The sequence below is a fragment of the Anopheles gambiae genome, chromosome 2, assembly GCF_943734735.2.
Source record: "Anopheles gambiae chromosome 2, idAnoGambNW_F1_1, whole genome shotgun sequence".
Taxonomy (NCBI): Eukaryota; Metazoa; Arthropoda; class Insecta; order Diptera; family Culicidae; genus Anopheles; species Anopheles gambiae.
This window is the reverse complement of record NC_064601.1, coordinates 118,049,973-118,069,737: the sequence shown is the minus strand read 5'-3', so window position 1 is coordinate 118,069,737 and position 19,765 is coordinate 118,049,973. Positions and strand designations below refer to the sequence as shown.

Below are 19,765 nucleotides of genomic sequence, written 5' to 3'. Positions count from 1 at the left end.
TTTGTTCATTGGAATCTACCACAGTGATGTATCATCTTCTATGCATTTTATATCCTTATCTCTCTGTCGCTTTCCTGCTCTCACAAAAGAGATATATGTAGCAGTTAGAAAAAAGAAAACAACACTGAAAGAAGTATTGTTTATTTCGACAGGTGCATAAAATTATGTGCGTGGTTTTTAATCGAGTTGGGTTTCAATAAAACGAATCAAAACATTGAAATTTAAAGTGCAGAAATATCATTGCACAGTTGGGATAGCGAGAAAATGTAATTATTCGACGAATATTATATGTTAGACAGGTGTTCTTCGGAAGCTGGTTCTGATGCGGCGTGAGATTGCGTGACATAGAACAAATCTATTATACCACGAGTGCATTTATTAGCTACCTTTAACACGTCTTGGAAGAAAGATAAACGATTGATAAACGATTGTGTATTGAACGTACAACATTATATATTTTGGTTTGGAAAATGCACAGATGTAGAAAAAGAGTGCAGTGTTTAGTCCACACAGAACGCAAATGAATGTCACTTCTGTTATGCAAATGAAAAAAAAATGGTTTTTATATTTAACTTTTTCCGGAACCTTTATCCGAAGCTTTTGCTAACAGAAGCAGTGCAATTGTTATTGGTAAAGTGTTTTCCTCGAAATGTTTGTTGGAAAAGTCTAATTTTTACGACTTATTTTTGTTGTAGGAATGGTGGCATGCTATCTTTATCCGATTAAATTTATGTTATTCTCATACTTCAGATGTGCAGATGGGCGTTTAGAAGGTTTGCGTTGGTGGTGCGTGTTTAAAACTGTGAAGCGTGAGTGATTTCAAGTTCAACGATATATTAAGTACCAGAGTGTCAAAGTTGCTGTTATCTTGATAAAGAAAAAAAACGAAGCTTTGTTATGGCGGCCGGAACGCCCAGTTCAATCGAAGTACAAATCGATAATTTTTTAGAACAGTTCAAACGCAGCGCCTCGAAGGCTATGGATGGAGACTGGTCATCTTCTTCCGCAGTCACAACGCCCCAATCGGCCTGTTCTTCCGGATCAAAAATAAAAAACATTTTCACCGACCAGCTGGTGCTGGAGGGTGAGTATGTATGCTATGTAAAACACTATTATTTTTTATTTTTCATTGCTCGAACTCGATACTACCTACATCGTCGAAGGAATATATTATATTTGGTCTGTACCTTTGGTTCGGCAACTTTGAGCAAAAAAAGGTCTGTTTACATGTGTTCAGGGGTTGTCGTTGTTGTGGGACTTTTCTTATAGGAACTTCTTGATTCTTCGTATGGGAAGTGAATTGTATATAAAGGGAATTGGAATTAGTCCAACATGGGCGCTCGAGATTTCAATTTCCTTCACATAAGGTTCATTTTTCGTAACAAAGCGTCAAGTAAGTGTCCCACATCTATGAAAACTTCTAAAACACCATGTGAGTCAGTTTCATCAGTTATCAATTAACAATAAGCTTTCAATGAATGAACTATGAAAAGTCCTAATGTTAAGATCAATTATTCAAATGTGTAAGAATTTTTACGGGAGAATGTTGGAGCTACAAAAGACATATCTGTAAAACAGCCTGCGTCTGCTTTCAATTGATGGATGGTTCAAAAGTTGCCACTAGGTTTTATGGCAGGTTGTCAAACGTGCGTTAGAACGACGGTACAAATAGTCAAAACGTAATGCAACAGTCCAACTACATGTTCCTACATTTTTTTTCTAGTTTCGCAACGAAAATATTCTATACACAAATTGAGCTAAAGTTCCTAAGCTATTTCCTAAGCTAATTCATTGATTCATTCATTCGCTAATTCAAATCCTATGCTAATTCATACGGTATTCCTAATCTGCACATGTACTGCCTCCTATGGTTTGGAGATCTGCAGAATCATTTACTCGATCAGAACAGGAACTGTATATGTTCCAGGACCGAAACAGGGTTACGTTTACGGATCCGATAAAGGCCAGGAACAGTTCCAGGATTGTTGAAAATCTGTTTTAGGATGGGTAAAGGTTCTGAATTAGTTTCAGAACCGGTGTGGATTCAGTATCGGTTCCAGGATCGGTATGAGCTCATGACCGGTTCCAGGACAAATATGGAATCAGTATCAACTCCAGGACCGGTATGGGCTCATGATCTGTTCCAAGCCCTGTATCCCCCTGTCTCTATGCCAATAGCCAGTAGCGAACTAATCGAAATCCTGCCAAAATTATATGGAGTTGAGGGTGCGATGGGTTCGATGGATGGGGTTTCCATCACTTGCGGAAATCCAGTGGCTCTGTTTCGAAAGGTTCGAGAGGTAAAAAATGTAAATGTAAATACACGGTATGATTACTTTATCGGTCTCAGGACCGGTATGGGTTTGGTTATGGTTTTAGTTATCATAATGGGCTGTTATCAGTTCCTGATTTGAATTGGGTTTCGAAGCTGACAATTTCGGCGTATACCTCAGATTAAGGGGATTCTTTAAAAAGTGTGCAACTGTGCTAGATTTTAGGCATGGCAGGATCAGGTAAAGCCCGCCGGTCTGGTGGTACAGTCGTAAACTCGTACGACTTAACAACATGACCGTCATGGGTTCAAGCCCCGTATAAATGGACCGTGCCCCCATACGTAGGACTGACTGTCCTGCTATGGTAATCAATAAGTCACTGAAAGCCAAGCCCCTCAAGCCCACTAGTGGTACAGGCGGCCTTGACCGACAACGGTCGTTGTACCAAAAGAAGAAGAAAGATCAGGTATGACCAGGATATCCACAATTTCGGTATGTAGTAAAGTTTATAATATCTTGTTTTCTTCTACAAGATGATACGTTTTTAAAGGCATTATCAAGAACTGTTTAAATTAGTAAGAACTCACCTAACGAGCCACATCAAATCTCGATAAAAAGATTACCATGTCCTTTCGGTTTCTTTTTTTTATTTTAGAAAATTGTAATATTGCAACTAACGGAAGTACAAGTAGCAACGCAAGTTCGTATCACTCAGCCCACCAAAACCACCAGCAGAATCATCAGTTTAATAATTATCATAATGCTTTTCAACATCAATCATCAGTGACATCCGTCTCATCTGTGCAGACTGTGCTAAATCAAAGTTTGCAGAATTCTACCAACATCAATAGGCTCATTGAAAATGTGTGCCAAAATGGTAACAACTTCAATTTGAATACGTTTGGCAGTTGTAGTTCTTTGATTACTACTAACGGACACGTATCTTCGAATGGGTCAACCATAAGAGACAATATGAATTCGGGCGTGAGTGTCAGCTCTGCCGAGGAACCACTTAGCGTAGGAGATGTGGCAGACCTACTACATCCGCAGTATGCCATCATCACGGGTAAGATCGATCGCTTCGTAGGATGGTCTCATTGCCATTGCTTATATCCGACTGGTGTAGTGATACATTTTGATTGGTCTCATTTAAGGCGGTCGATCCAAGGACGGTTGCCCGTTGATAACGTTTCCGGATTATAACAACTTTCAAAATCTTACTGATCTCGAATATCAGAAGCTAATGCTTTACCTTACGTCTGTACCTTCGCTATCCGAGGCGGATCTAGGGTTTAACCTAATCATCGATCGGCGCAAAGATAGATGGGCGGCAGTGAAAGCAGTATTGTTGAAAATTTCCATCTATTTCCCGGCGATAGTACACTTCGTTTTTGTGATCCGTCCGGCAGGCTTTTTACAGAAAGCTATTTCAGAAGTGAGCAATAAATTCTTCAAGGATGAGTTTCGCTTCCGCGTTATAGTTTGTGCAACGCTAGAGGAATTGTATGACTATGTTTGTCGCAGTCAGCTAACCATAGAATTAGGCGGTGAGCTTGCCTATTCTCATCATGATTGGATACAGCAACGCATTTCATTAGAAAAATTTTCTGGTTTGACTAATATCATCTCTTCAAATTTGGACGCCTTCATGAAATCAATTCATGATATGGAATTTCCGAATTCAGTAGAAGCAACGGAAAAATTGATCCACGATCAAGGAGAACAATATGAAAAATTGAAGGTATGTGATAATGGTCGATTAAGCTGTGATGAATTAAGCATCAAACGAAATATACGGTTATTTCAGGAGGATATACTTTCTGCTGGACAGCACGGAGAGGTCTTGCTAGAGGAAATGAAAAGCAAAAAGGAATGCGATCGGGAAACTGTTGAGCGTTTTGGAAATATAAGCTCAATTGAAAGGTAAGTGATGCGTTAAATGCTAACAAATTTGTTTAATAGAAATAGAAGAATATGCAAACAGTATTTTATAAAATGTTCTGTTAGGGAGAGGTATTGCTGCCAATGAGCCTTGATATAATTTACTGTTACTTTGTCGCTATTATTACTTTTGAAAGGCACTTTACAGATAATGATGATCAACTTGGATCAAGAAAATATTATCCTATTGATCGTAACATAGATACAATTGTTGGTTAATTTTTATCTTTTTGACTGTCCATGGTTGTTCTGTTCATGTTAGCAGTCCTTTAGGATTTAGAATTTAAGATAAATATAAGATAACACTTTACCTTGCACTGGTTATTTTATGAATACAATATCAATGAATTTTTATAGCATGAGGCAATTTTTCAACTGCGTGTTTAACAATGTGTAATTGAAATGCAAACAAAACCATTAGAAAACTACAGTATCAGTTTTGGACATATAGCTATTTCTACAATTTGATTGATTTCATGTATTTTGATTTATTATACATTAAAATAGGGCCGGTCTGGTGGTACAGTCGTCAACTCGTACGACTTACAGACATGCCCGTCTTGGTTTCAAGCCCAGAATGGACCGTGCCCCCCATACATAGGACTGACTATCCTGCTATTATGTGTAATTAGTAAGTGTCTGAAAGCCCAGGCTTTGACCGACTACGATTGGTTTGAGCCAAAGCATAGGAAGAATCTTTGAAATATTCTAATATATTTGTATATTATATTATATTTATTTATATATAATATTATGAAGAAATGTTATAGAGTATTCGCCATTGGTATTTTCTATAAACGGCTCTGTAATAAACGGCATGGCTCTTATCTCTTAGTCGTCACACCATAGCATAGTACTAATTATTCGAATATATGCGTATAGTATATATAGAGTATATGCGTATATGAGTTAGTATATATGAGTAGTATGCTACTTATTTGTCTATGAAGCATTTATAACAACCTACATATGTTGATACACTAAAGATTAAGAAAAAGAAAATGACAATATTCCATTGATACATACATTTACGACCATGTTATTGTTTACCTTGCATTAACTGATCTGCGCACTATGAACATACATATTTATATTTTTTTTAAATATACGACAAACAAATTTCAAAGAAATCATTGGTAAAGGTCAAAAATTTGGTTAATAATAAAAAAATGTTCTCATGAATTGATATTCTGAGGCATAGTGCTATTGAAATTGTGACAATATTTTAATGTCAATTACTCATATGATTTTCAATTTTAATAACTGATGTTAAGTAAAAAAACGAAACCATTATTTTGTTAAATGAAACATACGTCATGGCTATGTTGTCAAACAAAAACCTTTGAGCGCATGCCGATAAAACATCCAGTGCAAGAAATTATTTAAATATTAGTACGCATCATTTTGATGACAGTCGCGATTGTCACAGACTTTTGGTACAACTGGAGGAAACCGAGCGTCAGTTTGAAGACTTTTGGACTATGCACTTGTCGAGACTGAAGAAATGTCTTGAACTTCGTCGCTTTGAGCAAGAGTTTCGCGAGCTACAGGTAAGATTTTAACGTTATGATGTTTAAGGTTGTAGGTTGTGAAATAATTTTATATACGATCTTTCTTCATTACATCAGAATAACTTTGACCGACACTTAAAAGTCGTATCGGATATGACTGAAATTGGCGAAACTGTGACCAGAATGGACCAATTGCTGCAAGAAACCAAAGAATTTCAGGTGATCTGTAGTGTAGATGTTGAGCGAGCAGAACAAGTGATCAATGTTGGTCAACGTCTAATAGGCTCAAGAGGCTGTATTAGTTCTTGTCCAAAGGAGGTGGTTCAACCAAAATGTGATGAGTTGAATCGTGTGTGCGAATTGATACACAATCGTTTATCGAAACGAATAGACACACTTGCCAAAGCTCGCGAGTTGATGGAACGGGTTGAGAAGGTAAGGGTCAAATAATAGGGCAAATGTAGGCAAGGTTATTTTTTTCCTTACTTTTAGGCAAATAAATGGTGTACACGAGGTATTGAACTATTGGCAACTCAGCGAATCGAAAAATGTTCTGTTTCAGCAGAAATAGCAGAACAGAGCTTGCAGGAGATTCAGGATTATCTGGCATCAGCTGCGGAATTTAAATTATCTAGTCCAAACGAAATAAAGAATGAAATTCAAGAAAATACAACTCTTGAAACAAAGGCATTAGTTTCCCAGGTAAGTCTTCATAAATATAATTGCATGGATTGTTTTAGCATGAGGTAAATTTAACATTGAAACCATTATACAAACTCTCGGTATAGCCAACCAGATACATTTGAATAAAAAAAGCTTGTAAAAATCATTTCAGTCATTTGCAAATCGTAAAAATATTTTACATCATTATTATTTTTTGAAATTCTGTGTTAATCATACATGTGCGAATGTTTTTTTTTTAATATTTAAGTTATAATGTAATGGTTTTATGTTATAAAAATGTATGTTATGTTACATACATTTTTAAATAGGTGCTGCAACGTATCGATGACGTACAACTGATGTGTGATAAGCGCATGACTACATTAAAGAAGCTGACCTTAAAACCGCCACGTCCAGTACAAACCGTTACCCCGGAACCTGCGGTACCGCTGCAACCTCCAGGTGGTGCTCCTCATCCTATGTTTCGTACACGACGCTCGTATAGTAAGGTGAGTATGTTGTACTTCTCGTCACAAAGGGATCATACTAATTTGCATTTTTCAATAACTATCTGGACAATCTAGACAATAAATAATAATTATATAATACATACATCGATAAAAAGGTTGGTTTGGTTGGTTTTTTTTGCATCATAGAGAATTGAGTATCTCATCTCTGCTTCATTTCATTCGTCTCTGGTTAATATAAAGATGATTTTTGTGCAGTATTCTGTACTCATTTTATTTATTTTTACTTATTATCGTAGTCATCATACATTATTCAGAGCATACCATCCAGCCGCTCGAGACATTTATACGAACTTCAACTATGATCAATGGTCAGTTATGGGTTATGGGTCAGTTAGACTGTTGGCCGCAAAAGCTTTGTTCTAATTTCGTTTGATCTCATGACACGATTAATAATTCCAGTTTACAAACTAGAAGTTATGCTGTAACCTTGAATAACGAGAAATTGCATCACAACATTTCAATCGGGGTAATTTTGTGATGTCTGCGAGACGGTTACCGAACAGTTTGTTTTCAAAACTTGTTCTACCTTGCAAGAATGAATTACCTACATTGCATGCTATGTAGGTCGAGGCCCTTACGTTACGATATGGTTGGACTTTCTCATTGCGTCATTTATTGTGGCCCATTTTCCTTCTCTGACTAGGCAGCTTCTTCACTCAGCAAGGATGAGAGATAAAGCAAAGAGGAAGTGTGCAAAACGCTGTACTGATGCAAGAGCAGTAATAAGCACAAGAATGTAGAGAAGGGCCAAGAAAAACTAAAAGTCGGATGCTTGGGAGAGGTCTAATCCAACCTGTCAAGGCTGCAGCGGGACGTTAGGCAATAAAGATTACGGTACTCCTGTTGAAGATTATACGGAAAACAGGAATTACCTTGGTTCCCCTAGCTGACCAGAAAGCTAGTGTAATAACTAAACAGGCTATCGTCGGATGTAGGCCTTTAGTTTTGTGGTTGGCCTAAATGCAGACAAGTTAGCACGAGGAAGGTGAGGCGTGAAAAGTGGTTCTCAACCGGAATCTTTGACTGCATTCGCCTCATTCTTTTGGTTAAGAGGCAAGGAAGGACAAGTTGTTTCCAGAACTCATGACCTAAAAATATCACGTGAGGGAAAGCGAACATCTTGTTATGTTCTAGATAATTGATGCACGTAATTCCTTTCCTGCGGACGATCCGTTTTGTGGAAGTTAAACTTTTCCTTTTTTAGTGATCATATTTTGTCGAACAAATGCTGTAAGCGCTAACACAATAATAGTGTCTACTTACATTGTCTCGTAACGTATACCTATTACTTTCTACGGTGCTATCTGTGGCAGAATAGTCTATTTAGTGATTATTGAGTTGAAATTAGTTAATATTTACTGATTTGCCTTTTTCGAAAAAAACATTTTCTATACAATATTACAATCCTCCTGCCATACATCAGAAGACTTCAGTATACATTTTCTTCGATTGTGTACCATTATCCGTTCGTACAGCAAACCCAATCATGCAATCATCGTTACACGCAAATTTATGCCCGTAATCGACATTTTCTGTTATCGGCTGAAAGTGTACATCAGTTACACTCATGTTTCAGGAAATGTGCATGTTAAATGAAATTACGAGAAGGACGATGAACTGTGTGGAACTTATTTTGGTATGAAAAATTAGTAATAAAAAAAACTCTCATGAATCATCATGAACCTAAAATGAAACTATTATTGAAATAGCAATTAATCTGTTCACATTTTTGTACTTCTTTATGATCAATTGAATTAAGCTCTTCAAGAAAAAGAACAATTCGTTTTGAGTAAAAAAGAGTTGTAGTTTTTTTTTGTTTGAAATTCAAATCGAACGGTTCTGCAATATCGCTGCTCTGTAAGATTGTTTTCTTAGTAACGTTTGATACTAATGTTTGTGTACGAAAAATCAACACATTGTTTCTCAAACGCAAGATTGATCAACCAATGTATATGCAACAATGAAAAACGAGATCAAACACCTAGCGCTGTTACCATTTATGTGAATTGTTTGGGATTTGTAAATACAGTTTTCATAACAACGTTATAATGCATCGAGCTATGCTTCTCAGCGAATCTATGTGAATCCATATTTGTTATTGTTCGTATGTGTCGATTCGCATGGGCTTGGCAATACATATATAGAGCAAAAGTAAAGTTCGAATTTTGGCGTGAAACGCATACAATACTATTTCAGAATACTCACACCTTTGAATTTACTTTTATCAACCAGCGATGGTGTGAGTAAACTGAACATAAATTAATGTTGGAAATTGATTACTCACAGTTGGATTATTATTTTTTCACTCGTGTTGTCTTGGAATTTATCCGTTTGCATTGCAGAAGTCTACATTTAGCATTGCGGACAGTTCTTATGCTTATCAACGTAATATTTCTTAGTCAGTTAGATTAGATTAGATTAGATTAAAAAGTTAGTTAGTATCAATGGTGCCCATATAAACTTTCATTATAAATATCGCGACCGAGTGACACGATTTATTGTTCGTTAACTATGTAACAATAGACTGAGAAGATAGAAGATATATATGAGATACAGGAATGAAGTAAAATGTTTCGTCTGTTGCGATGATTTGTTCGCTGTCTGCAGAGGGGTAAACAAAGAAAAGCACATCGACCTTTCGTTATGGCATGTTGGGAAACAATGTCATCGGTCGAAACAAACCACCAACAAGAAGTGTAACAAATGAAGTGAAAATGAATTGAGGAGATGGCTTAGGGTAGGAGTTTTATCTTATGATTATACATTGTACATAAACATAACATAAATAAATAAACATAAACATAGTGTCGGACGAATAGAAGTATGTTTTACTACGAGATATGCGATTGAATTGGGATATCGCTTACCATAATGGAGGGGGGATGAAGAAATGATTTATGGAGTATAGATCCGTCCTTTTTCTGAACGTCAAGAACGCTTGTATGTTTTAATCGTGCAGTCGAAATAGATGCAAATGATACATGCTACGCTGAAGCTAACATTCCCACTAGAATGTTAAAATAAATGGTGAATTTAATGACTATGTAGTTAGTTCTAGATTGACTTGAACGTTTTATTTTTGATTATATTTTATCTTGTCCCATAGGAAATGGTAACTCAAAAATTGACGCACTATAAAGTGTACGTCACAAAAAGAATCAATTAGTATCGTATAAGATGAATCGATTTGCAGATTAAGTTTCTTTTTTTCAATTAAAATGCTCTTAAAAACGTGTCTTAACGCAATTTTGTAATGGTGCCGAGACGAAGCATTTTTGTCTCACGTAAGCTACAGCAATACTTGAAGCTGTGGCTAGCCAAAACAACAACAAAAAAACCTACAAGGCGTGCAGAGAAATGCGGGTTAATTGGGGAAGCATGTTTTGCCTTGGGTACTGTAGACTAGATGGTGTTGCAGCAGTAGCGGTACTTTGCTGGACAGTGTAGGTCAAGAGTACATTTCAACGGTAGTCATTTGTGCTTGATTTGGACAATGTGTTGGCTGGAAAATAAGAATTGGAGTACATCTGAACAAATGTTGATTTACATTGATGTATTGTAAATACGTATTATTCGTATTCGTGTTCGTAATTAAACGTACATCCATTATATGTAATCGTGAGCAACTCATATTATGTTCGATTATTGTACAGTGATTGATTCAAGTGAACTAGAATACTATAGTGGATTAAATAGTAGGTGATAATATTTTTGAAATATTGAAATGAACGAACATTTCTATTTGCTATCCACCCATTCCATGATCTGAACGTTATGAATTGCTCTTTAATGCTTCACTCTCTGCCATAATGCTGGAATGAGAGATCGATAATGCTTCCGTTAATGCGCGAGGTAAGAGAGTATGCCGCCATGATCATCATGAGCAAGTGAGCTAACGGAAATATGTTTTTTTCGTGAGGTTTTCTCTCTGTGATCGCACGCTACCGAGCGCGCATTCCCGAGTGTGTTGCTTTCTTCAGTCACAGTTCATTCGTCTACCGAGGCGCTTCGTAGCGGTTGGACGTTGTGGTGTCGTGCTGCTATTCGGATTTACTATGTTAGACTTTATTGTGTTTTTAACAAGTTTTACACAGTTTTGTAACCTGTTTGTAACTGTCAAACCGTTGGGATTTTTGTGTGATACCAAATGTGCATGGGGTTATGTGTGAAGGGTTTTGTAGAGGTAGTGGTGTGTCCTAGTACCTAGTGGTATGTGTCGTGGAATGTGCAAACAATATTTTATTGTTATCTGAAGATTAATATGTGAGAATATGTGACAAATCTTGTTTTGAGTCGTGCATTTCCGCAGTGTTGTGGCGAACGTGTGTGTACGTTGATAAGCATAAAGCTTGCTGGTTGAACCAACAAGAAAAGAAATATGTATCATTAGTACATTTGACGGCGAATTGTTCGTTATACATTTGGTGGAGTTTGTGTTTTTTATAGCATTCAAGTTTAGAATTAATGCGAAATTCGATGGAGTAGTTAAACAGGTGTGAACATGAGATGGTGTTATGGATATATTCATCTCAACATTAAATGTTTGTTCACAGCTTTCTGGTGTATGAGTGATGTTTAGTGTAAACCGTAGTTTGTTTGGTAAACACGATACTAAGTGATACTGTTTTAAAATAATTGCAAAACCTTTACATTCATGTCATAAAGGAAAAATAGAAACAGTGATTATAACAACTTTGGATTTCCCAGCTGTTGTGTGTTTGATGTGTAAATGATGATTATAATATAGCTGCATCGTTGTGATTTCGTAGAGATTGTTTTGTTGAACTAGTAAATGATAATGAAAAACTGAAATTACATATTTTGCTTCAGTCTTCCATATGAAAGAGAATAGTTTTCAACTGGTTTAATATGTATAATAACCAATATCCTCGTTTGGGGATGCAAAAGTGTCTGCAAATGTTGACGATGTGAAGATATTGAATTAAAAGGAACACAAATGTTCAAGAGAGCATAATTATAGAAGACAACAGTTCTGCAACAATTATAAATATATTGGTACCCAGATATAAACCATTTGACGAAAGCTACAATAGAAAGCATTTCAATAGTAAGAAACGTTGTAAGAAGAGCGGCGGTATTTTCACTTTCGATCCTATGCAATGGTAAGGTGCGTTCAAGTGTTTGTTTTCTTTTTTCTCCCAGAATTACGCTGCAGGAATGCTATTGAAAGAGTAAAGCATTACAGCGTGGGAGTTTTTAAGATGACGTTTACTATATTGTTACGTTGGTCGTGCTATAGCATCTACAGAGCTTTTCGTTTACTCTTCGCCAGGGTTCATTGTTGTATACAATTTGGATGTGGAAGCTACTTTCACAATCGCAGGTTTTCACTTTTCAGCAACGTAACATTTTCTCCCTTATTATTGTCTATAAATAAACTAAGTGACAATTCAGATGAACAACATAAATATGTACCATCATAAGCAATCCTTCAAAGTAGTATTGACGAATGAAAGGGTTCGATTTATGTTTTTGTTCGTTGCTGAAGCCATATAACGCGTAAGCTATTTCAAATGCGTATAATGTAACATAATGTAATGTCAGTCGATTCCGTGGTACAGTCGTCAATTCGATTGACTTAACGACATGCCCGTCATTGGTTCAAGCTCCGAATGCACCAATCTCCAATAGTGCAGGATTGACAAGCATACTATATGGGTAATCTATAAGTCACTAATAGCCAAGCCCCACAGTAAAGCCTTGATCGGCTACGGTTGTTGCACCAAATAAGCAGGATGTGTTTTGTAAACATGTGGTTCTCGCCCAACTAAAAGCATTGAAATATGAGGATTTTATTTCCGTGCTGATTCAGTGCAGTGTATCACAAAAGCCACGTTAGTTGATCGCGAGTTTACGGGAGTTGGAGGCGTGTTTACTGAAGTTCGAATACATGTTACGTCAATAGTAGATGCATGCAAATTAAAAGAAAAGTTAAATCACCGCCCCAAAAAAGTAAATTGTCGTCGATTGAAACGAGCAAACACTTCAATAGCTGTGGCACTGTGGCAATAGCTACCTGAAATCGATGGATAAAAATTTGCGTGTTGTTTTGTTAATGGAAAGAAGATTGTTTTTGCTTACGTAAGGAATGCAAAGCGACCGTTCACAGCCAAAACTAGACAAAGTTTCACGAAATTTGTACATAGCTATGCATAATCCATCCTCACTTTATCCCACATAGCAATTTGCTGTACCATTGGAATTACATTGGTTCATCTTTTCTCCATGCAATTTGCGCAGCCACTTTCTGTATTGAAATGGTGGAGAATCGCAGCATCAAGAGAAGAGTGGTTAATTGTGGTTTTCCTGGTCCTGCAATTTGTTATGCTGAACCTCTTCTCTCGTTCCTTCGTAAGCCTGCTTCTTGGATCGGATAATCAATTGATGGATAGATGAAGAAGCGCACGGAAAATTGAGCTCATCTCCAGTTGTAGGAAATCGACTTTCGAAAATGCTTGGGTTTTCCTGGTTGAACAAATCATGCAGTTACAGTTTCTAAGCTTCTTTTTTGATTTTTATTTTGGTTTCACCATTGAAAAAGAAGATGGTAATGAACATGAGTACTTTGATGTTTTTTGTTTGCTGCTCTTTTTCGAGTGGTCAGGTCGAATTAGAGTAGCTTGATTTTTATTAACATATTTTATATAAATGTAAACGGTGGAAACTCTTACACATATTACCACGATGACTTAGGCAAAATAGGCAGAGTATTTATTGTTCAATTTCAAAAATTTTCGAAAATAAAAGTATGATAATAGACCATATTTTAGCATGGAGAAAGAATTTGTTAGGTCAAAAATGACCAAAATCAGATTAAGGGGGTTATTATACACAGATAGTGCACTCTTTCGATTGCTCCTGAGACATTACAATCGATTACATACAAAGATGGTCTAGTGCATGGGTATCCACAAAGATAATACTAGAGAAAACAAGATGAGGTATTTTTTATAGATTTTCCGATAAACTGTCTTATTTGTCGTTTCTGGTTCAACAAAACAAAATCTAGAATTTAATCTTTTAACTAAGCTTATTAGATGTTACGTGTTTATACATATATATACAACAACGTGTATATTATTCCTAGCAGGGTTTCCAATGATTGATCGAAAGTGAACGTTGTATTATACAATCGAAAGTGATATTTTTGAATAAAAACGTGAAGTGAATAAAAGTGTTACATAAGTACGCAATGTGAAGAAAATGATGATGCATCAATCATCCCGTGTTGTACATCAATCTACGGCACCCCTTAGATCGATTTCACAACAAAACGCACATCGCCCGGGGTCGGCAGTGCCTGCGACAAATGAGGCGTCAAATAGTAACCCTGGGAAAGGGTCCCAGCATTACGCTAAGTTCCGAAACAATCGTAGCGCGAGCAGCAGCCGAGTGTTAGGTGGACACAGAAGTGAAATCAAGGTAGAACCCAAGGTGGACTGCCGACGGAAAATCCAACCAAGATTACCGAACAAAGGCAGCAGCGGAGTTGAGGATGAATCCTTCGCTACCGCTAGGATCCCCAAAATGAAGCTGTTGAAAGTAAACTATGTGAATTTAAAGAAAGAAGAAGTCGAAAATAAGCAAGCGTCAGAGGTGGATACGATCGATCTAGCTGCACAATCTTCGAATCTGGATAATCATGCAATGGTTTTAAAGCAAGATATCGATACAAAAAGTACATCCTCCACAGCTATTGTCGTGGAGTGTAAAACAAAGAGTCCTAATAATGGAAAGGTAGTGAAGAACATGACAATTGATCAGTTGCAACCATCCACCCCATTGATAAGCAAAGGTGAAAATAAAGATAAAAGAACGTCAATAACCAGCAAAGACCAGGATCATAATGATGGAGAAACTGGCAAATCTAAATATTTGGTGTATAAAAAACATAATGGTTTTGGTACTAACTCATCGCACACAACGGAAAGTAGTTCGGCAGGTGGTAAATTGCAGTACATCAACGACTCGGACATCAAAATCAAGGCATTGGCGAAAAAAAAATACGGATTACTGTTTGAAAATAAGAAGAAAAGCAAACTAGAAACGGTGCAATATTATTTCGACAGCCGCGGCTACGAGCGGTATGTAGACAACAAGTTATACGGAGTGATCAACGAGAAAAAGAACTTGGATGCGCACACTGCGCAATCTAGTTCTGCAGTTCTGACAAAGACTAGCGATGTTCAACATAAAAGACTCAGTTGGGATGTTAGGCAGCACAACAGACCCAGTATGATGCGTGTGATCAATCAATCGCCGGCGGCCAAAAAATGTGCCAACGTAATCATGATGAACCATCAAATATTGAGAAAACCACTGAGTGCAGAGGCCCCAGAGCTGCTTGAAAGTGGAGGTTTGAAGCAGGAAAACTGTCGCATGTTCAAACTTCAGAAAAGCCATACGAGCACAAACTTACTTACGCGCCATAAGTCGATGAACGATATCCATCGCATCAATCAACTGTTCCTGGATTGCAAGGGGGATTCTAACCCTGCTTCAAATATTTCACTATCGAATCGTCAAAATTGTAATTCCACCACTAACGAAAGCTGCGATCCTATCCGCTCAAACAATATGACAGCAGACCGAGAAACTACTACAGGGCATCGGTTTGAGAAGCATAGGAAATCGGAGCCGAACAAATATCTAGTGCATAAACGATTAAGTGCCAGGTATAAAACAGAAAGTAATTTAACAAATACAAATACAACAGAAGTAACGTTACCTCCCGTTTCACCGGATAATGGCAACTCGTATGGTTTATCCGGTGACGACACAATCAGCAAGCGCATTCGACAAATAATTAAAGGACAAGACCATATTGGCTCGACAGAGGGTGTTGATCAACTGGTAGAGAAAAGCATGAACGAGGCTCAGAAACATGGAATCGGCAAAGGGAAAAACGAGGAACAGCAACAGGTACAAGTGTGTTCCAAGAAATTTCAACGTTTGTCAAAGTCGAAATCCACTGAAAAGCTTATCATGGATAGAAACCAGATCGGGGATGCAGCAGAAGGAAAGGAGAAAAACAGTAAGACAAGCAGTACTTGTGGTTACAAGAACTGTAAATTTTCAAACTGTCCAATGTCTTCGTCATCTTCTTCATCCTCAGCCTCTTCGACCTCATCATCTGTCTCTTGCAAGACTAGAGCTAGGATGGAGGGCGGTAGCGAGAAGGTTCCGTCAACTGCCATCAATAACAGACCACCCCCACCAGATAAATTAGAAATAATTTCAAATGGCAAACGAACTTCGATTGTGAGTACAGATGATGGCGATATGGCGAAGGCGAGCAAGAAGGAATCGTCCGCGTGTATAAAGGATCAGTTGGTAATTAATAACCTCCTTAACAGCAGCACGTTCAATGAAAAAATGAATAATGCTACTACCACCGATATAAAGCATATGAATGATGATTCACGTGTTATTATTACTTCGAAGATAAAGCAAATAGATTTGGAGAGTAATAGCATGATCATTGAAAAATCCTTGGCTCAATCTCCCCAGAACTGCCGAATTTCATCGTCTCGCCATAAGTTTTGGAATCATCAAAATCAGCGCAACATTAAACTGAAAAACAATCCGCAAACAAAGGCTTACGACGACAAGATAGACATTAACAACAAGATAAAAAACGAAGAGAATAACAGCATCAAAATCTTCATCAGCAGCAGTACCGGCGCCAATGGAAACAGTTGTAACGTTTTACCAGAACCTGTATCGCTGATCTCTACTACGGACGTGGGCGATAGATCTTCTTCCTGTTCCTACGCATCCACCTCTTCTTGTGGCTCTACCGGGAGTGAATCCGATAAGGACGATGGTTACTGCGACCAGAGTGAATGTTCAACTATTCCCGACAAGCAGCAACCATCTTCGATTGTATCGACAAGCAGCAGTACCATCAGTAGCAATAGTAGCTGCAGTAACGGCAGCAGCACAGTTTGCAGCGAGTCCACACATGTTTCAAATGTTACCTGTGCAAACAGTTTACCGGGCGGTAACGGTTCAGCGACCACGATTACAAACAGTGGCGGAAATCGATACACTTCTAAAACAAGTATCCGTTTAGGATGTGATGGCTCGCTGTTCTTAAACCGGAACTATCTCGAAGAAGTTGAGGGACCTTCAAGCCCGGTAACGAGCGATTTGGATGGTGATGATAACGAAAATGCATCTAGTGATTTTCGAGAATGTTTTAACACTGTCAATGTTTGTTGTTGTGCCCCAAAAAAACCGCAAACATTTGCCCACCGTTCATCGCGTCTTGTCAGTTCGATAGATATGACAAATGCTAGCAGCACGGGAAAATCGGCTTTAGCATGCAACCTGTTTACAGCTTCGGCAGCAACAGACAACAATGCTTTGCAGAGTGATAATGCGTTACATAACAAGAATGAAACCTGTGCATGTGTCAAAAAGCACAGAAATTCTCAAAACAAGGTAAGAATCATGATTAATAATGAATGAAAATGAAATAATAATTCAGACATTATACCTCAATATGAGGTACGTTTTCCTTCTGATATAACGTGCTTCGAATCATTTTTTTAATTCAAATTCAAATTCTCTCAACGCATTGCTGCATTTGAAAACGTTTCACAAGATACGCATAGAAATTATGCCGACAACCGATTTTTTTGATCTTTTGAATATAACTAAAAGGGTTTAATCTATTGTCATTCACTTGTTGTTTTCAATAAAGTTTAAAAGAGTGTCCTATACATACTGTTTGATTATACACAGATATAAACAGGGGACAATACATTTGATAGACTTTACGTCAAAATAACAATTAACCTCTTCTTGCAACCGATTTACAGATTGAAAATTATTCATCACGACCACGTTCGATTGAAGGACCCCTGGACTCGGGTATTTCGATTAGCAGCGATACGGCCATAACCAGCTCGGACAGTGATCTGAATTCGCAAAGTCAAACGGTAAATTACTCGAAACCCTGTGTACAGTTGCAAAGAATAGATATGCTTCAACGCCGTTTCTCTTATGTTAGGACGCTGACGAAAGAAAGCTGAAGAGAGGACACGTGCTAGCTGAACTTTTGGAAACGGAGCGTATATATGTCGCGGAAATGGGATCTATTTTAAAGGTAAGTGGTGTTTTTTTCTTATTTCATGTTCGATTACACGTAATTTAAAATATTCAACCGTTGAAACGCTTAAAAACGCGTTCTTAGTTCAATTTGCTACTGCATTAAACTTTGTATTGACTGTCCTGGCAATGTCCTGGCATACGCAATAGACGAACACAGTTAATAGTTCGTGTTATGGTAAATAATAAATACTTCCTAAGCATCAGTTCAAGTAAAGCTAGCAAGTAAACGATGCTTTTAATTTGTCTAAACATGTAGCACGTTTGCATTAACGTGTTACATTTGAGCAAATGGTTAATCATGTGGGAATATAACATACATTGGCCGATCAATATGAGATTGGCTCGAAGCGATCTGCGGAAATGAGAAGCAATTAACAGTTAAACGGTGTCAGTGTAGCAACGTAGCACGGCAGCAAGAAATAGATGTATGCTGTTGAATGTGTAGAAACGAGTTTGGTGCAAGAGAAATTGGCTTTTCAACTTTGGATGGGTGGAACAAACCAGAGCATCTTCATGCTTTTATTCCTTTTCTCTATTGGTTTTCTTCGCCGTCTCTTCAGATTTTTGGCGTTGCTAGACTTTGGATTTTATTCAAAATATCTGTTGGATCTTATATTCGTTGTGTTGGTAACGTGCATGCAGCAGACCAAAAGGCTCTGTTGCTTTGTCCGAAGTAATCAACGGTCCCGTTTTACAGCTTTCTACCTTTCCTTTACACATTTATTTTGGAGCTGCTGCATTTTTTTAACCTGGCATAAATACATGAGCCCAACGTGCTCATGAGTATGGCATGGCTTTCCAAAACTGGAAGTATGGTCCGTGAAAATTTATACAACTTTCAAAGTACTGTAACATTATTAATGGAAATCTGTAATATTGAAAATGTTCACATAATGTAGTCATAAAGGTTTGATTCAACCTAAGTTCATCCATCATGGGGTAAAGATCGCTAGATCGATATTCTCGCGCGTTTGTTAGCAGGATTTGTACAATGAAATGCGGAAACCATGAAAATCCTTACTTGTGTTAATGACTTTGCGATTCGGACATCAACAACGGATGTTAATTTAAATTAGTATTCCTGGTTAACAGCAAAGAGGTTTACAGAGCAATTCAAAAGACGGATTGGGCAGATCTACGCGTGGTCTAGTGAGTAGCGCCAAAATAATACCTAACAATGAATCGCGATGCGCGCTTGATGTGGTTTGCTGAAAGCTGGTCAGTTGTTCTAGTCAACGGTTTTTCGTTTCGCTCAACGGACCATCCTATGTATTAAGCAGTGGGTAACGAGTTGCCGTTACACAGGAAAAACCTTTATTGTACTCGAATCCATAGCAAAGAACCATAGAGATGCTACTCTTTCTTACTGACCGTTTGATTGAGCTAGCCTCTCCATACTTTTTTGTACGGAGAAAACATTTGCCAGTGCCATGTCTTTAACACAGATTCATTAAACTTATTCGTAGCGGGTTCTTGCTACAGGATGACGATCCAAATGGACAGGCACATTTATCAATTGACCTCTGGTGTATTCTTCGCACGCATCGTCATGTTTAGTACAATCCATAAAATCAATTAAGCATAGCATGAACTGATCAAAAAGCACAAATCGTTTTGCGACTTATTTCTAAGATTGTTTGCGCAAAAAATGCAAATAATGATATAAACAATGGAACAATTAGGAAAAAAAAAATGTAGCGATCATTTT

At 37.6% G+C, this 19,765-nt stretch overlaps 1 protein-coding gene across 31 annotated transcripts in view; it reads left to right on the top strand.

Annotated features, from left to right (window-relative positions):
• The first annotated feature begins 70 nt into the window (after window positions 1–70).
• LOC4576783 (guanine nucleotide exchange factor DBS) overlaps window positions 71–19,765 on the top strand; it is a 28,658-nt gene continuing 8,963 nt past the window's right edge. The window contains exons 1-12 of one of the 31 annotated variants that reach the window (XM_061649992.1): window positions 71–166; window positions 751–1,084; window positions 2,929–2,973; window positions 3,058–3,339; window positions 3,428–4,014; window positions 4,081–4,196; window positions 5,608–5,764; window positions 5,843–6,160; window positions 6,218–6,427; window positions 6,718–6,897; window positions 17,766–17,885; window positions 17,957–18,052. In XM_061649992.1, the coding sequence (XP_061505976.1) occupies window positions 898–1,084; window positions 2,929–2,973; window positions 3,058–3,339; window positions 3,428–4,014; window positions 4,081–4,196; window positions 5,608–5,764; window positions 5,843–6,160; window positions 6,218–6,427; window positions 6,718–6,897; window positions 17,766–17,885; window positions 17,957–18,052 (2,298 nt within the window). In that variant the 5' untranslated portion in view covers window positions 71–166; window positions 751–897. Of the gene's footprint in view, window positions 631–695; window positions 1,085–2,928; window positions 3,340–3,427; window positions 4,015–4,080; window positions 4,197–4,721; window positions 5,765–5,842; window positions 6,161–6,217; window positions 6,428–6,717; window positions 6,898–9,760; window positions 17,386–17,765; window positions 17,886–17,956; window positions 18,053–19,765 lie in introns of those variants that run through there. The other 30 variants (XM_061650000.1, XM_061649993.1, XM_061649994.1 and 27 more) reach the window with 30 other exon arrangements.